Here is a 15,703-nt window from a genome sequence, read left to right as displayed (position 1 = left end):
TCCCTCCCCATATCCCTCAACTCCCTGATCTCAGCCTTGAACATATTCAAGAATGAAGCATCCACAACCTCCTACCATAGAGAAATCCTAAAGGTTCAAAACTTTGTGTAACATTTGAACTCAATGCCATTTTCCTTCTCTCTCTCAATCTTCATTGATTCCCAGATAGATGATAAGTCTGTCAACCTAGCCTTGAACATATTCAGTAATGGAACAATCACAGCCTCCTGGAGTAGAGAATTCCAAAGATCATCGCCTCCGAGTGAAGAAATTTCTTCTCATCTTAGTCCTAGCTGATCAAGCCTGATATCTTGCACATGTGTTTGTGATTCCCTAGCAAGGCAAACAATTGTACTGGCATCAGCCTGATGAGGGTCTTATGAATTGTGTGTGTTTCAGTGAGATTACATATCTTTCATCTGAACTCTAGGCAGCATAGACAAAATTATTCAGATTGACATCACAGGGCAATCTCCTCATCCTAATGGCCATCTAATGAACATCTTGGTGTTGCCTCCAAGGCAGGTATATGCTTCATTAGATTCAGAGTCCAAAACTCTCCACAGCATTCCAGCAATATAGAATTATAGCAAGCCTTTCTTGTTCTTGTATTCCAGTCCCCTTTCAATATAGGTTAACATGCCATTTGCCTTCCTAATTGTTTGCTGCACCTACATACTAACGTTGTGTTCCTTGTACAATTCCCCCTAAATCTCCAAACATCAACATCATATTTACCTTCATAATAATAATGATGGCATCTTAAAAGGAATCATTGCCATGAGGTACCCTAGAAAGTTGAGATGCACTAGATCAATGCAAGTTCTTTGCTCTAATGCCCCTCAGCTTATCATGCAGAAATATACACAAAGTCCAGTGAATTGGGCAAGTTACCAAAGACTGGCAATGATGGAAGTATTCTCTAGTAAGAAGCCATCATCATAAGGATCAGAGTAGCAGAATCAAAGAGAAAAACACAAGAAGGAAAAACCCCACATTCATCCACTAATGGTTCCAATAATCCTTCCAACTTGGTTGATGTTAAAGTAAGGAAGCTTGAACTGTTGGATTTAATTTGTGCTTTGTTCCCCTTTATCAAAATAAATTTCTGTAATGCTCTCTGTTAAGATAAATTATGCTTCAATGCAGATAAGAGGCATGTTCCTATTCCATGATGTGGCTTTCAAACCTTACCGATATTAAGAAGATTGGAGCAGGAATAGAATATATGACTCTTTGAGCTACTCTGCCATTCAATACACTCATGACTCATCTTCTGCCTCAATTCCACTTTCCCTCTCCCCATCTCTGATTTTCTCAGAGACAAAAAAAAAACTACAGGTTTAGTCTTGAACATACTCAATAATGGAACAACCACAACTTCTAAAGTAGAGAATTCCAAAAACTCACAACCATCTGAGTGAAGAAACTCTTTCATCTCAGTCCTAAATGATCAAGCTCTTCAGCCCAGGCTGTGGCTATGTGTTCTAGATTCCCCAACCAAGGAAACAATCTCTCAATATCTACCCTGTCAAACCCCTTCAGAATCTTGCATAGTTCATTGAGAACATCTCTCACCCTTCGAAACTCCATGACTACAGACCCAATTTACTCATTATATAGAACTTTCTTATCTCAGGACCCTTTGCTGTACTGCCTCCAAGAAAAGCAGATCCTTCCTCAGATATGGGGACTGAGCATGTTACTCCAGGTATAATTTCTACAAAGCTATGATCGTAGCAACACTTCCTTGCTTTGCACACTAATCCTCTTTCAATAAAGGCCAATATGCCATTTGGTTTCTTAATTGTTTGCCCTTAATTGTTTTCTTACAAGAGAATACTACCTTTAGAATATGTGGTGAGCCTCCAAAGCACATTAATGGGGCTGAATAGAGGGAGATTTGCTTCATATATATAACTCAGATATACTCGTTGCTGGTTAACAGCTGCCTGCCTTCTCCATTCACCTTTTCCATTCCCCATGGAGAAATGATGGCCTCGTAGTACTATCACTAGACTTTTAATCCAGAAACGCAACTAATATTCTAGGGACCTGAATGCGCAACCTGCCATACTGGATGGTGGAATTTGAATTTAATAAAAAAAATCTGGAATTAAGAATCTACTGATGACCAAGAAACCATTGTCGATTGTCAGAAAAACCCGTCTGGTTCACTAATATCCTTTTGGGAAGGAAATCTACCATCCTTACCTGATTGGCCTAGATATAACTCCAGACTCACAACCATGTAGTTGACTCTCAGCTGCCCTCTGAAATGGCCCAGCAAGCCATTCAGTTCAAGGGCAACTTGGGATGGGAAACAAATGCTGGTCCAGCCAGAGATGCCCCATGTCCCATGAATAAATAAATAAAAAAAACAACAGAACCATGTTAGTTCAGTGGCAGACCTCTCATTTGTAGTCAGAAGATTGTAGGTTCAGAGCCCAGATCAAGGCTTAATTAGGTAAACAGCTTCCATCAATTCAATGCTGCACTGACGAAATGCTGTATTGTCAAAGAAGTTGTCCTGAGGATTAGTCTTAAATCAAAACATCATCAGGTGGATTTAAGATAACTGGTGGCATTATGTGAAGATGGGCAGGAGAGGTCTTCTGCTTTAATATCTATCCCTCAACTAATATGACCAAAAAATTTAAATAGAGGTGATATTATTGCTGCTTGTGGGATTTTACAGTGCAGAGGTTGCCTGTCACATTTGGCTGCATGATGATCAAGCCTACACTTCAAATGTCATTAATGCCTGTGAGATGCATCCTATCATTCCAAACTGTTTGATCAGCTAATTAAGCAGAAGGGAACACAAAGAACAAATGAGTTGGACAAGTTTTTACAGGATGACTGGCAGCCATGGGGTAACCCTCCAGTAAGAAGCCACCGGCTTACAGCGTGGACAATCCAAGCAAGACAACGAATTGAGAAGGAAAAACCACACATTCATTTGCTAAAGTTTCCACTAAATCCTTCCAACGTGGTTGATTTTTGAATAAAGAACCTTTAGAGTTAATTTGTTCATTGTTCAAAATAAATGTGGTGCAATGCCCATATTTAAGTTATAATGTTTGCCTAAACTCCAGATAGTACAGGCCCAACTTACTCAGATTCTCATCATAAGGGAACCTTCTGATCCCAGGAACCAAGCTATTGAACATTCAAAGCAGAACATCATTCCTTACAAATGTAGACTAAAACAAGGCACAACACTCCAGATATTGTCATTCCCAAGGTATCTTTGTTGGCTGTTCTTCAATTTGAGGATGTCATCAACTCAGAATTGAGAATTTCTGCTATGGGTCTTCATGTGACTGAACCAGGCCAACTCTCAACCCACAGACCTTTGGAAACATGGGACAGGACCTTCAATGAGATTGTGGAATCTGGAGTCCAGGATTTTAACCTTTTTTATTACATGTGATGCAGCACCTTTATGGACAAGTCGTTGCCATTTCGAATGATTGGTAGCAAGATCTTTTTGTCAATCACACAGAGTTTGTGTAAGGCTCAGCTGATTGAATGTTGGATCTCCACATCAATGGTGGCCTCTTATGAGAGATGGGTGCCAAGAACTAGCAAGACCAAAGCTGAACATCATACTCTTGGTATGATCTCACCAAAACCCTATACAAGAAAGACTTGTATAGACTTGTAGAAAGACTTCCTTTTGTCTTCATACTCTAGTCCACATGCAAGAAAAAACATCATCCACTTGCCATCCTAATTGTTGGCTGCACACATGCATGCTAACTTTGTGTTCCTTGCACATATGCACCCAAAGCTATGTGAAGATCAGAACTTAGAAGTTTTAAGCCTTAAAAAAATTCTAATTTTCTACTCTATTAAGGTGAATTACCTTACACTTCACCAGATGGAATTCCAGCTGCCACCTTGTTACCCATTCTTTTAACCTTTCCATATCTCTTTGTATGTTTCTTGCAGCCACCTAGTTTTGTTTTACCAGAAAACTTGGGTACATTACTCTCGGTATCTTTGTCTCAAGTCATTAAAAAACTTGTGGAACTTGTCTGGATAATGATCATTATCTGTGAGTTGCTTTTGGGACATCTTGGGAACATGTGAACATTTAGGCATCACTAGCTGGTCAGCATTTATTGCCCATTCCTAATTGCCCAAGGGCAGTTGAGAGTAAACCACATTGCTGTGGTTCTTCTGGAGTCACATGTAGGCCAGACTAGGCAAGCACGGCAGATTTCTTTCCTCCGACATTAGTGAATCAGATGGGTCTTTCCAACAATCAGCAACGGTTTCATGGTCATCAGTAGATTCTTAATTCCAGAATTCAAATTCCACCATGTGCACTGGCACGATTCAAACCAGGTCTCTGGAACATTAGCTGAGTTTCTGGATTTATAGTCTAGTGACAATACCACCAGGCCATTACCTTCTCCTTTGTACCAGTTGAAGTTCTTTGTTCTTTCTCATGTCCTTCATCTTGGTAAGCACATAGTCTAATTAATTTTTCTTTGTGTAGTCTATGAGAGGTGACTGGCTACCACTGGATTAGACTCCAGTGAGCAGGCAAAACCTGAAAGTTAGGAGCAGTGGAGGTGAAGAGAAAAAATTGAGAAGGAAAAACACCACATTCATCTGCTAGTAGTTCCAAAAACCTTTCCAATATTGAAGTTAATGAAAGGAACTTTGAACTATTAGATTCATTTGCCCTTTGTTCTCTGATATTAAAATAAATATACTGATTGCTCACATTTAAGATAAAGTCATGGTTCAATGCAGATAAAAGACTAGAAAAAGCAGCACGAATAGACCTTATAGCCTCATGAGTCTGCTCCATTGTCCAATATGGTTATGGCTTGTCTTGTGCCAAATGTTCACACTCCAGCTCTTTCCCCCACCCTTGATTCCACAGAGGTAGAGTCATCGAGGTTTACAACATGGAAACAGGCCCTTTGGCCATCATGTCCACGCCACCCTTTTATTAACCACTAATCAAAGGATCAAAACGCTATCTATTCCAGCTTTGAACGTATTCAAGCTGAAGCATTCACAATCCCAATTTCCAAAGATTCACAACCCTCTTCCTCTCAACCCAAATGCTCAAACAAATTTTGAGGGTCAGTTCCCCAATGTACCAGATGTCCTAGTTGGAGAAACAGCCTCTAAGTGTCTTCCCTGCCACAGTCCTTCAGAACCTTGCATGTTTTAACATGATCATCTCTCATTCTTCTGAACTCCTGGGAAGTCCATGTTTTTGCATAATTTCACATCATGGGATACCTTCACATCCTAGAGAACAACCTGATGAACTGAACACTACACTGCCTCCAATGCAGGTTTTTCTTCCTTAGACATGCAATACAAAACTGTGTACAGTACTCCAGACATGAACTCAAAGCCCTATATGTTAAAAGCAAGACATCCTTGTTCTTGTACTCCAGTGCTTACAAGAATGTACTCTCTCCAGTGCACATAGATCTTTCCCTAGGTTTGGTGTTCAAAACTTCGCACCAAAGCCCTGTACAATTAAAACAAGACTTTCTTGCTCTTTTATTCCAGTTTTCTTGCTGGAAAAGGAGATAGGCTATTTGTTTCCTTACTTGCTTGCTGTACCTACATGCTAACTTTAGTGTGATAGGACGTGAGCAACCAAAGCCTATTGATGGTGCAAGATACAGGGAGCTTCACTTCACTTCCCATTTGAATATGCTTGATATTGATTAAAAGCTGCATAAAGAAGAACATGTTCCATTCCTCTGAGCTAAAAGATTGTAGGTTCAAGTCCCATATTAAAGTTTGATTACATAAATGTTATGTGCCGCTCCAATGTTATACTCTTGATATGCTGTGCTGTCAGATATATTGTCCCAAGGATTAGTCTTAAAGCAAGGCTTCCTAGGATCAATTTAAAATATTATGTGTCATGACATTATGCAAAGACTAATCCCGCAACCAATACCATGAAATCAGATTAGATAGCCATTATCCCATTGTTGCTTGTGGCATCTTGCTATGCACAAGTTGCTTGCCATATTTGGCTATACAATGCTAAAGACTGAACTTCAACAGTAATCATTGCTCTTGAAATGCTTTTGGGGAATCCTGGGGAGGTGAGATGTACTTATATCAGTGCAAGTTCTTTGTTGTTTTTAATGTCCCTCTGCCTGATGGGCTGAAGAATGGTCAAGCTACCAGAATGTGACTGGGAACCATGGAACTACATTCCAGATAGAAGCCATCTTCACAAGTGGTGGAACAACAGAATCATAAAGAAAAAAAAACACAAAAGGAGAAGTCTTGCATTAATCTGCTAATGGTTCCAATAATCCTTCCAACGTGGTTGACATTAGAATAAGGAACCTTGAACTGTTAGGTTGAATTTACCCTTTGCTCCCCTACACCAATACAAACGTGCTGCAATGCTCATGCTGAAATTAAGCAATGTTTGAATGAGTGAACCATTACATCAATGGAAGTGTTTTTGCTCTTTCCAAAGTTCTTCAGCTTAGGAAACACAGAAGATATGCAATGAACAACTAATTGAAGATACCTGTGATTAATAGCACCCATGCAACTAGACTCCAGTCAGGTGTTAACATCGTAAAGAGAGAAGTTGAATTGAAAAGAAAATAATTGAGAAGGAAAAGCTCTACATTAATCTACTAATGGTTCTAATAACCTTTCCAATACTAATGCTGATGTAAGAAACCATGAACTAATAGATTTAATTTGCCCTTTGTTCCTGCCATTAAAATAAATGTACTGATTGCACACAGTTGAGATAGTCATGGTTCAATCTAGATAAGAGGGAATACATTAGAACAAGGATAGACCTTGTGGTCTAATGAACCTGGTCCATTTCCCAATACAATCATGGCTGATCATGTGCCAAATTCTTGCTCCTGTCCCCATAACCTGTGATTTCCCAGAGATCAAAAATCTCTTGGTTCCAGCTGTGAATATATTCAAGGATGGAGCATCCACAATCCCATAGATAGATAATTCCAAAGATTGACACCCTTTAGGTAAAGAAATTTCTCTTCAACTATGTCCTAAATGATCTCCTGAGTCTGTGCCACCACATTCTAGATTCCTCAGCCAAGGAAACAGCCTCTCAGTTTCTACTCTGTCAAGCCTTTTCCCAATTTCAAATATTTCAATGAGATCATCTCTCATTCTTCTGAACTCCAGAGAAGTCCAAGTTTACTCAGCCTCACATCATTGATCAACATCTTTATCCCAGGGGCTAACCTAGTAAACCTTCACAGTACTACCTCCAGTGCTTGTAAATCCTTTCTTAGGTTCTCTAGAAGGATCATATGGACTCAAAACGTGAACTATGCTTCTGTCTACAGATGCTGCCAAACCTGCTGAGTTTATCCACCATTTTCTAATTTTATTTCAGATTTCTAGCATTCACAGTATTTTGCTTTTATTTGACTTCATGACATTTGAGTTATGATGGGTGGAACTAACAACATTTATAAATTGACACTTCATTTTGACATTGGAACATTGGTTTTGACATTAATGACACCACACCAGCAAACATGTTCAAAGGTTCATAATTGTGCACTGATATTCTGTGCCACCACCTTCTTTTCTTTTTACTAAAGATTGGACCACTGACCCATAATGAGCATGATGAAGTGGAGAAAACTTTCTCCGATTTGCCGGTAGAAATGTGACCTTGTCCTGCTGATAGTCATCCAACAATTACAGTACAATGGAGGAGAAGATGAAATATGAGTGTAAGCTAGCTGGTAATATAAAAGAAAATAGGACGAGTTTTATCAATATATAAAAGGTAAGAGGCAAAAAAAAAAGCCATTGGACCAGTGGAAAATGGACAAGTAACAAGACATAAAAAAGCAATGGCAGAGGAACTGAATAGTTACTTTGCATCAGTCTTCATGGTGGAAGACACCAGTGGGATGCCAGAGCTCCAGGAAAGTCAGGGGGCACAGATGAGTGTGTGGCCATCACTAAAGAGAAGGTTCTGGGGAAACTGAAAGGTCTGAAGGTGGATAAATCTCTTGGACCAGATGGACTATGCCCCAGCGTTCTAAAAGAGATAACTGAGGATATTGTGGAGCATTGGTGGAGATCCTTCAGGAATCACTGGAGGCGGGGAGGGTACCAGAGGACTGGAAAAGAGTGAGTGTAACACCGCTGTTTAAGGAGGGAGAGGCAGCTGATGGGAAATTATAGGCTGGTTAGCCTGACTTTAGTCATTGGCAAGATTTCAGAGTCCATTATTAAAGATGAGATTGCAGAATACTTGGAAGTGCATGATAAAGTAGGACTGAGTCAGCATGGCTTTGTCAAGGGGAGGTCATGTCTGATAAAGATGTTAGAGTTCTTTCAGGAGGTAACAAGGAAGTTAGATAATGGACAACCAACGTACGTGATTTACTTAGATTTCCAGGAGGCCTTTGACGAGGTGCCGCATAGGATACTGTTAAATAAGTTAAGTGCCCATGGTGTTAAGGGTAAGATCCTGGCATGGATAGAGGATTGGTTGACTGGCAGAAGGCAGAGACTGGGGATAAAGGGGTCTATTTCAGATTGGCAGCTGGTGATGAATTATGCGCCTCAGGGGTCAGAGCTGGGACCACAACTTTTCACAACATATATTAACGATTTGGAGGAAGGGAATGAAGGCACTGTTGTAAGTTTGCAGATGATACAAAAATATGTAGAGGGAGAGGTAGTACTGAGGAAGCAGGGGGACTGCAGAAAGACTTGGACAGGTTAGAAGAGCAGGCAAAGAAGTGGCAGATAGAAAACATTGTGGGAAGTGTGAGGTTTGCACTTTGAAAGGGAGAATGGAGGCATAGACTATTTTCTAAATGGGAAAATGCTTAGAAAATCAGAAAACAAAGGGACTTGGGAGCCATTGTTCAAGATTCTCTTAAGATTAACGTGCAGGTTCAGTTGGAAGTTAGGAAGGCAAATGCCACGTTAGCATTCATCTCGAAAGGGCTAGAATACAAGAGCAGGGATGTACTTCTGAGGCTCTAGTCAGACACCATTTGGAGTACTGTGAGCAGTTTTGGGCCCCATATCTAAGGAAGGATGTGCTGGCCTTGGAAAGGATCCAGAGGAGGCTCACAAGAAAGATCACTGGAATGAACAGCTTGTCACATGAGGAATGGTTGAGGACTCTGAGTCTGTACTTCTTGGAGTTTAGAATGATGAGGTGAGATCTTATTGAAACTTAGAGAATACGGCGAGGTCTGGACAGAGTGGAAGTGGAGAGGATGTTTCCACTGGTAGGAAAAACTAGAACGAGAGAGCACAACCTCAGGCTAAAAGGGACAATCTTTTAACACAGAGATGAGGAGGAATTTCTTCAGCCAGAGAGTGGTGAATCTGTGGAACTCTTTGCCACCAAAGGCTGTGGAGGCCAGGTCATTGAGTGTCTTTAAGACACAGACAGATAGGTTCTTGATTAATAAAGGGATCAGGGGTTATGGGGAAAAAGGCAGAAGAATGGGGATGAGGAAAATATCAGCCAAGATTGAATGGTGGAGCAGACTCGATGGGCCTAGTGGCCGAATTCTGCTCCTATGTCTTATGGTCTTATTCTGGCGCCTGCAGTCTTGTGCCTTTTCTGGCCGATCATCCCAGGTCGCCGCAGCTAAACAGGTCCGTGCCACACACAGGTCCTAGTCAACCTCAAGCATCATCCAACATTGGCAAAGCCAAGTTGGCCAGAACCTGGGCAGCTGTTCAGAAGAGGTCTGAATTCACCAGTTCAGAGCAGTAAATCTCGCAGGGATGGAGGTCAACCTTTACAGGGAACAAATTTCCCCTGGACTGGAGACACAAATTTCCATTCATAAAAACATTCAGACACCAAATAAGACCCTTCCCCCAATTCCCACCTTCCCAAGCTTTAAGAATCCTGGTGACAGCTTATGAAGTGTGAAATCATGAAACAAAATATCGAAGATAAATTCCTGAGACTAGGCTAGAAAAGAGAAATGCATAACTAATAAACAGGGGAGTCAGTCTTGGTTCACAAAACAAACACCATTTTTGACATTGTTCCTATGGGAAAATTGGTTATGGACAGTGAAGAAAATTATCTCCAATTGCAACGTGATCTAGATCAATTGGGCCAGTGGGCTGACAAATGGCAGATGGAGTTTAATTTAGACAAATGCGAGGTGATGCATTTTGCTAGATTGAACCAGGGCAGGACTTACTCAGTTAATGGTAGGGCATTGGGGAGAATTACAGAATTAAGAGATCTAGGGGTACAGGTTCATGGCTCCTTGAAAGTGAAGTCACAGGTGGACAGAGTGGTGAAGAAGGCATTTGCATGCTTGGTTTCATCGGTCAAAGCATTGAATACAGGAATTGGAATGTCTTGAAGTTGTACAAGACATTGATAAGGATGCACTTGGAATACTGTGCAATGTTGGTCACCCTATTATAGAAAGGATATTATCAAACTAGGAAAAGTGCAGAAAAGATTTACTAGGATGCTACCAGGACTTGATGGATTGAGTTATGAGGAAGGGCTGGATAGACTGGGACTTTTTTCCTCTGGAGTGTAGGAGGCTGAGGGGTGATCTTATAGAGGTCTATAAAATAACGACTAGCACAGATCAGCTAGACAGTCAATATCTTTTCCCAAAGGATAGGGGGAATCTAAAACTAGAAGGCATAGGTTTAAGGTGAGAGGGGAGAGATACAAAAGTGTTCAGAGGGGCAATTTTTTCACACAGAGGGTGGTGAGTGGCTGGAACAAGCTGCCAGAGGTAGTAGTAGAGGCAGATACAGTTTTGTCTTTTAAAAAGCATTTAGATAGTTACATGGATATGATGGGTATGGAGGGATACGGGCCAAATGCGGGCAATTGGGATTAGCTTAGGGGTTTTTTTAAAAAAGGGCAGCATGGACAAGTTGGGCCGAAGGGTCTGTTTCCACGCTGTAAACCTCTATGACTTTATGACTCTATAAACTTACGAGGCAGGATTTTCTGGCCACACAGTTGCCCCAAAACTGGAAAATCCCACCCGAGGTCAATGGACCTTTGCTTGGTTCTGTCCCACCCGCTACAATTCCTGTGGAGGGTGGGACGGGAAAATTTTGCCCACAAAGTTTCAACTCATGATGTGGTTTTCAAGAATGATTTGTGTCACTAGGTCTGAGGAATGCCTGTACATGTCTACTTTTTGTGTTCCTTGTTTGACTGAATCCAAGTCTCTCTGGTCATCAACATTTCAAAGTTTCACACCTTTAAAAAGATGTTCTGCTTTTCTATTCCCAGGATGAATAATCTCACACTTCCCCATGTTATATTGCACTGGCTACTTCACTGCCCATTCACATCATATTTCTTTCTGGCTTTCTCACAGATTACAGACCTACTTTATAACTTTCTATCACCTGAAAGTTTGCATATAATGCTCTTAGTCCCTTCATCTAAGTTATTAAAAAGCTTTGTGTTTTTATCTGGTAATAATAGTGATTACACTTAAAATTATCACTGTGTATGAAATGCTTTTGGGATGTCCTGGGGAGGTGAAAAGCATCACATTAAATGTTGGATTCTGAAATACAAGAGCAGGTCAGAGATGAGGAACTGAGGTGAGTAACTTACTTTGATTTCATGAGGCATGAGGCATGGATGAGTACAGCTCCAATTATACTTACAAAGCTCAACTCCATCCATGACAAAGCAATCTGTTTAACAGGCCAACAACCAACTTAAACATTCATTCTCTCCACCACTGACACAGTTTGTAGTATGTATATGATTCATTGCAGCAACTGGCCAAGGTTCCTTCAACAGCACCTTCCAACCCCATGACCTTTATGAGCCAGGAGAACAGGGGAGCACTACTGCAATTCCCTTCCAAGTCACATACCAGTTTGACCTGGAATTATATCACCATTCCTTCACTTCACTGGATGAAAATCTTGAAACTCTCTTCCTAACAGCTTCATAGATGTATCTGCACCACATGGACTTCAGCATTTCAGGTAGGGGGCTCACTGCCTTCGAGGGCAATTATGAATGGGCAAAAGATGTTGGCCTAACCAAAAATGCCCACATCCCATGAAAGAATTAAAAAAAGTAGCCTTATTATCTCTGAAAGCACAGTATTTGCTGATTGCAATTCTGCAACTACCAGGTTTCTGTGAATTTTAACCCTAATCATTTACAACTTTGATAAGCAGGAAATAATTAACAAGGGAAAACAAGATACCTTTTTCTTCAGGTTGACGTACAAGGCTGAAAAGAAGAGAGATGTAAAGTTAGTTTTCATCATGTACTCTGAATATTCAATGTAAGATTTATTGATCATTAATATGAAAATCAATGTTGAACTGTTCTTACCTTTTTCTTTAAAACAGCAACATACAGAAAAACTGAAGTATAACAGGACTTCCCATCCAACAAATCCTCCCAAGACCTTCGTTGGCCATTTGTTTTCTGTTATATTTATTAGATTAAACCCTTGAAACAGAGTTGCCACTAGAACAGAAAGTGATACATATGAGGATGTTTCAAGGAAGCTGCTTTTTTTTTGTATAAAAAGTGATGATAGTTTCATAGAATCCCTGCAGTGTAGAAGAGGCCATTTGGCCCCATGGGTCTTCACTGACTCTCTGATAAGGTATCATATTCAGGCCCTCTCCCCCACCCTATCCCCATAACCAAGCATTTATCATGGCCAATACCCCCTAGCCTAAACATGTTTGAACACTAAAGGACAATTTACAATGATCAATCCACCTAACCTGCATATCTTTGGACTGTGGGAGGAGACTGAAGCACCCAGATGAAACCCATGCAGACACTGGGAGAATGTGCAAACTCCACAGCCACTCACACTGGGTGTGAATTGAACTGGGTTCCTGGAGTGTGAGGCAGCAGTGATAACCATTGTGCTACCTTACCGTCCCATTTCATTTACAAATGCATTGGAGAGGAATATGTCAAATGAATGTCAGGAATTTATGCTAAGTTCGGCTATCTTTAAATCTAACAGAAGCTCATCTGGGACTTTTTTTCCGATATTCTGTTCATGTTATTACAACTAATTTAGGTGTTCTGTTTTTCTCTTACACTAAAACCCTAGAGCCCATGAACTTGCATTCTGAATATTAGTATACAAACACTTTTATTCCCATGTAACATCTATCTTAATGAAGGCAGTATCCATTTAAAGTATCCATACACAGGTATTCCTTTACTTCAATAACTAAGCATTATGAACGAACATTAAAAATTCTTGAAGAACAAAGTCAACGTCATTAGGACAACAAATGGCAACAAAATTTAACACATTTTTATTTAAATTATTTATTGCTTTCCATACATTAAACAATCACCTACCTGCAAGCAACTTGATGGTTAAACCCATGATGGAATGAAACCAGTTAAAAATGAATCGTCTGTAAAAACACAAAACAGCAATGTAATCGTGCTTTCATCATTTGACAAATACCCTTCATTAAAAGTGGTTAAATAAAAAAAGAAAAAAAAACTTTGCAATAAAAAAGTTACCAGTTTGCAATCATTTTCTAATTAATTGTCATATCTTTCCTCCCCATCTTCCTTCTCATGAGTGACAGCTCCAGATTCTAACAAGGATCTATCTTCGACTGCCTCAGAGACAGAATGTGAATGTGACATTGACGTGTTACAGTTCACGCAGAGAGTCCAAGCTGCTGTAGCAACATGAGCTTTTTATATTCATATAGAAATCTGGAGCTATATACAGTGATGATAGAGGCTCCAGTGTTCTTTCCACCACATAGCTGATCAGAAATCTTTCTTGCTCTTACCATCTGCCATTGGCATGGATTGGAAAGATGTGCAGATTGAAACTCAACCTGTTTGGCTTTTTTTTTAAAATTCATTTCTGGGATGTGGGCATTGCTGAATGGACCAGCATTTATTGCCCATCCCTGAGGGTGTTTAAGAAACAATCACATTGCGGTAGATCTGGTGTCACGTGTAAGTTGGACCAGGTAAGGATGACAAATTCCCTTCCCTAAAGAACATTAGTGAGCCAGGTGGGTTTTTATGATAAACAGCAATGGTTTCATGGTCAACAGTAGAATTTTAATTCCCAATTTTTATTGCATTCGAATTTCACCATCTGCCACAGTGGGATTCAAACCCGGGTCCCCAGAGCATTATGCTGGGTCTCTGGATTACTGGTCCAGTAACAATACCACTAACATTATGAATGCACTTTCCATGGCCATCAAGTCCAGCAGTGGGACTCAAATTCAGAGTCTCTAGTACAATGTCTAGTAGCCTCTGCATTCTGCCTGTTTTGAATGTGCAGCTTATTAAATACTATCCCTGAAGAATTAATAATTATTCAGAGCAGATCAGGAATATATTTCAAAAGTCTTAAATAAACCCTCCTGTATATCTCAATCACAAAGAGCCTTCAATGAAAACACACTCCGTGCTCTGACTTCCTTTGTTTGAATGATGTACATCTTCTCTTTGATTATTCAGATTTAGATTTTCCCTTTCGAACAAAATGGTTCCTTACTTAGGCTGATTAATTATGAATGTATACTTCAGAAAGAAATGCAAGATGCTGAATTCACTACATTGTCCATCAACTCAAGCTACACAGTGGGCTGGGAGAATGTCCCCATCCCCCAATACATGATGATTCAGAACAGCATTGGGAACACTGTCAGGACGAGGGTGAAGAAGGGCAGGATTATCCAGGTCGTCTCGCTGGTGGGATCTTCCTGCTCTTCCGAAGGCAACTCCCTGTGACAGGCATATAGTGCCAGGTAATATAGTCAAAACAAAGAATACAATTGAACTAAGCTAACTTAAAGGTTGTACAGTTTAGTGATCACCCTGAACCTGTAAGGTTGTGTAAGGTTCTGATTGCTACAAATGTACGATCAGGAGCAGCAGAGACTAGCAATTGGATAAGTCAGAGTAAGGGAGGTGAACTATAAGGAGAAAAGATAATTAAAGGTCAGCCCCTTCCCTACGTAAATATCAGGAAGTTCAGATAAGACAAATCCTGAATATCAGTTTAAAATAAAGCAGTACAGTCGGGTTAGGAAGTTGGAGTTAAATGAACAGTAAAGAGTTGGATCAGAATGGAAAGTGATAGGTGGCATTGTAGTTAGCCCTGCTGCCTTACAGCTCCAGGGACCCAGGTTCAATTCTGGCCAGTGTGGAGTTTGCATGTTCTCCCCATGTCTGCGTGCAGGTTAGGTGGATGGCTCACGCTAAATTGTTCCTTAGTGGCAGGGGGATTAGCGGGGTAAATATGTGTGGTGATGGGGATGGAGAGGGATTGTTGTCTGTGCAGGTTCGATGGACCGAACAGCCTCCTTCTGCACTATAGAGATTTGATGATTCTATGCTAGGAATTTAGCTGCACTGAGGACTTGAGATGCAAATTAGCCTAGCAGCAGTGTGAAACATTTTGTTAAGCAAAGTGGAGACTAGCAATCTAGGGAACTAGATCTTGATCATTCCCATTGAAAAGCAGGGCTCTTTCAGAAGAATCAAGCTGTTACATAAAAGAATGCAGAACATATCTGTCCATGTGAGACCTCAGATTCTACACTAAACTAGAAGAAAGGTTGCCAGAAGAAAGTTAGAGGTCCTGTGTGGCAGGTGTTGGCTGAATTGGTTCATAGAGTTAAAACCTACGGGATGTTGTTTTGGAGAAGGTGTATTTACAGAGGTTTA

General features: G+C 40.5%; 1 protein-coding gene across 2 annotated transcripts in view; it reads right to left on the bottom strand.

The window, feature by feature from the left end:
- Nucleotides 1–15,703, bottom strand: part of LOC145347638 (ferric reductase 1) — a 40,951-nt gene that overhangs the window by 2,575 nt on the left and 22,673 nt on the right. For both annotated transcript variants that reach the window (XM_080195293.1, XM_080195294.1), the window contains exons 13-15: nucleotides 13,352–13,410; nucleotides 12,350–12,487; nucleotides 12,219–12,244 (exon numbers count right to left, since the gene is read on the bottom strand). In XM_080195293.1, coding sequence (XP_080051419.1) covers nucleotides 12,219–12,244; nucleotides 12,350–12,487; nucleotides 13,352–13,410 — 223 coding nt within the window. The remainder of the gene's footprint in view (nucleotides 1–12,218; nucleotides 12,245–12,349; nucleotides 12,488–13,351; nucleotides 13,411–15,703) is intronic.

The sequence above is a fragment of the Carcharhinus amblyrhynchos genome, chromosome 9 (assembly GCF_965287045.1).
Source record: "Carcharhinus amblyrhynchos chromosome 9, sCarAmb.v2.hapA, whole genome shotgun sequence".
NCBI classification, from domain to species: Eukaryota; Metazoa; Chordata; class Chondrichthyes; order Carcharhiniformes; family Carcharhinidae; genus Carcharhinus; species Carcharhinus amblyrhynchos.
The sequence above is the reverse complement of the archived record's forward strand: the minus strand, read 5'-3'. Positions and strand labels throughout refer to the sequence as shown.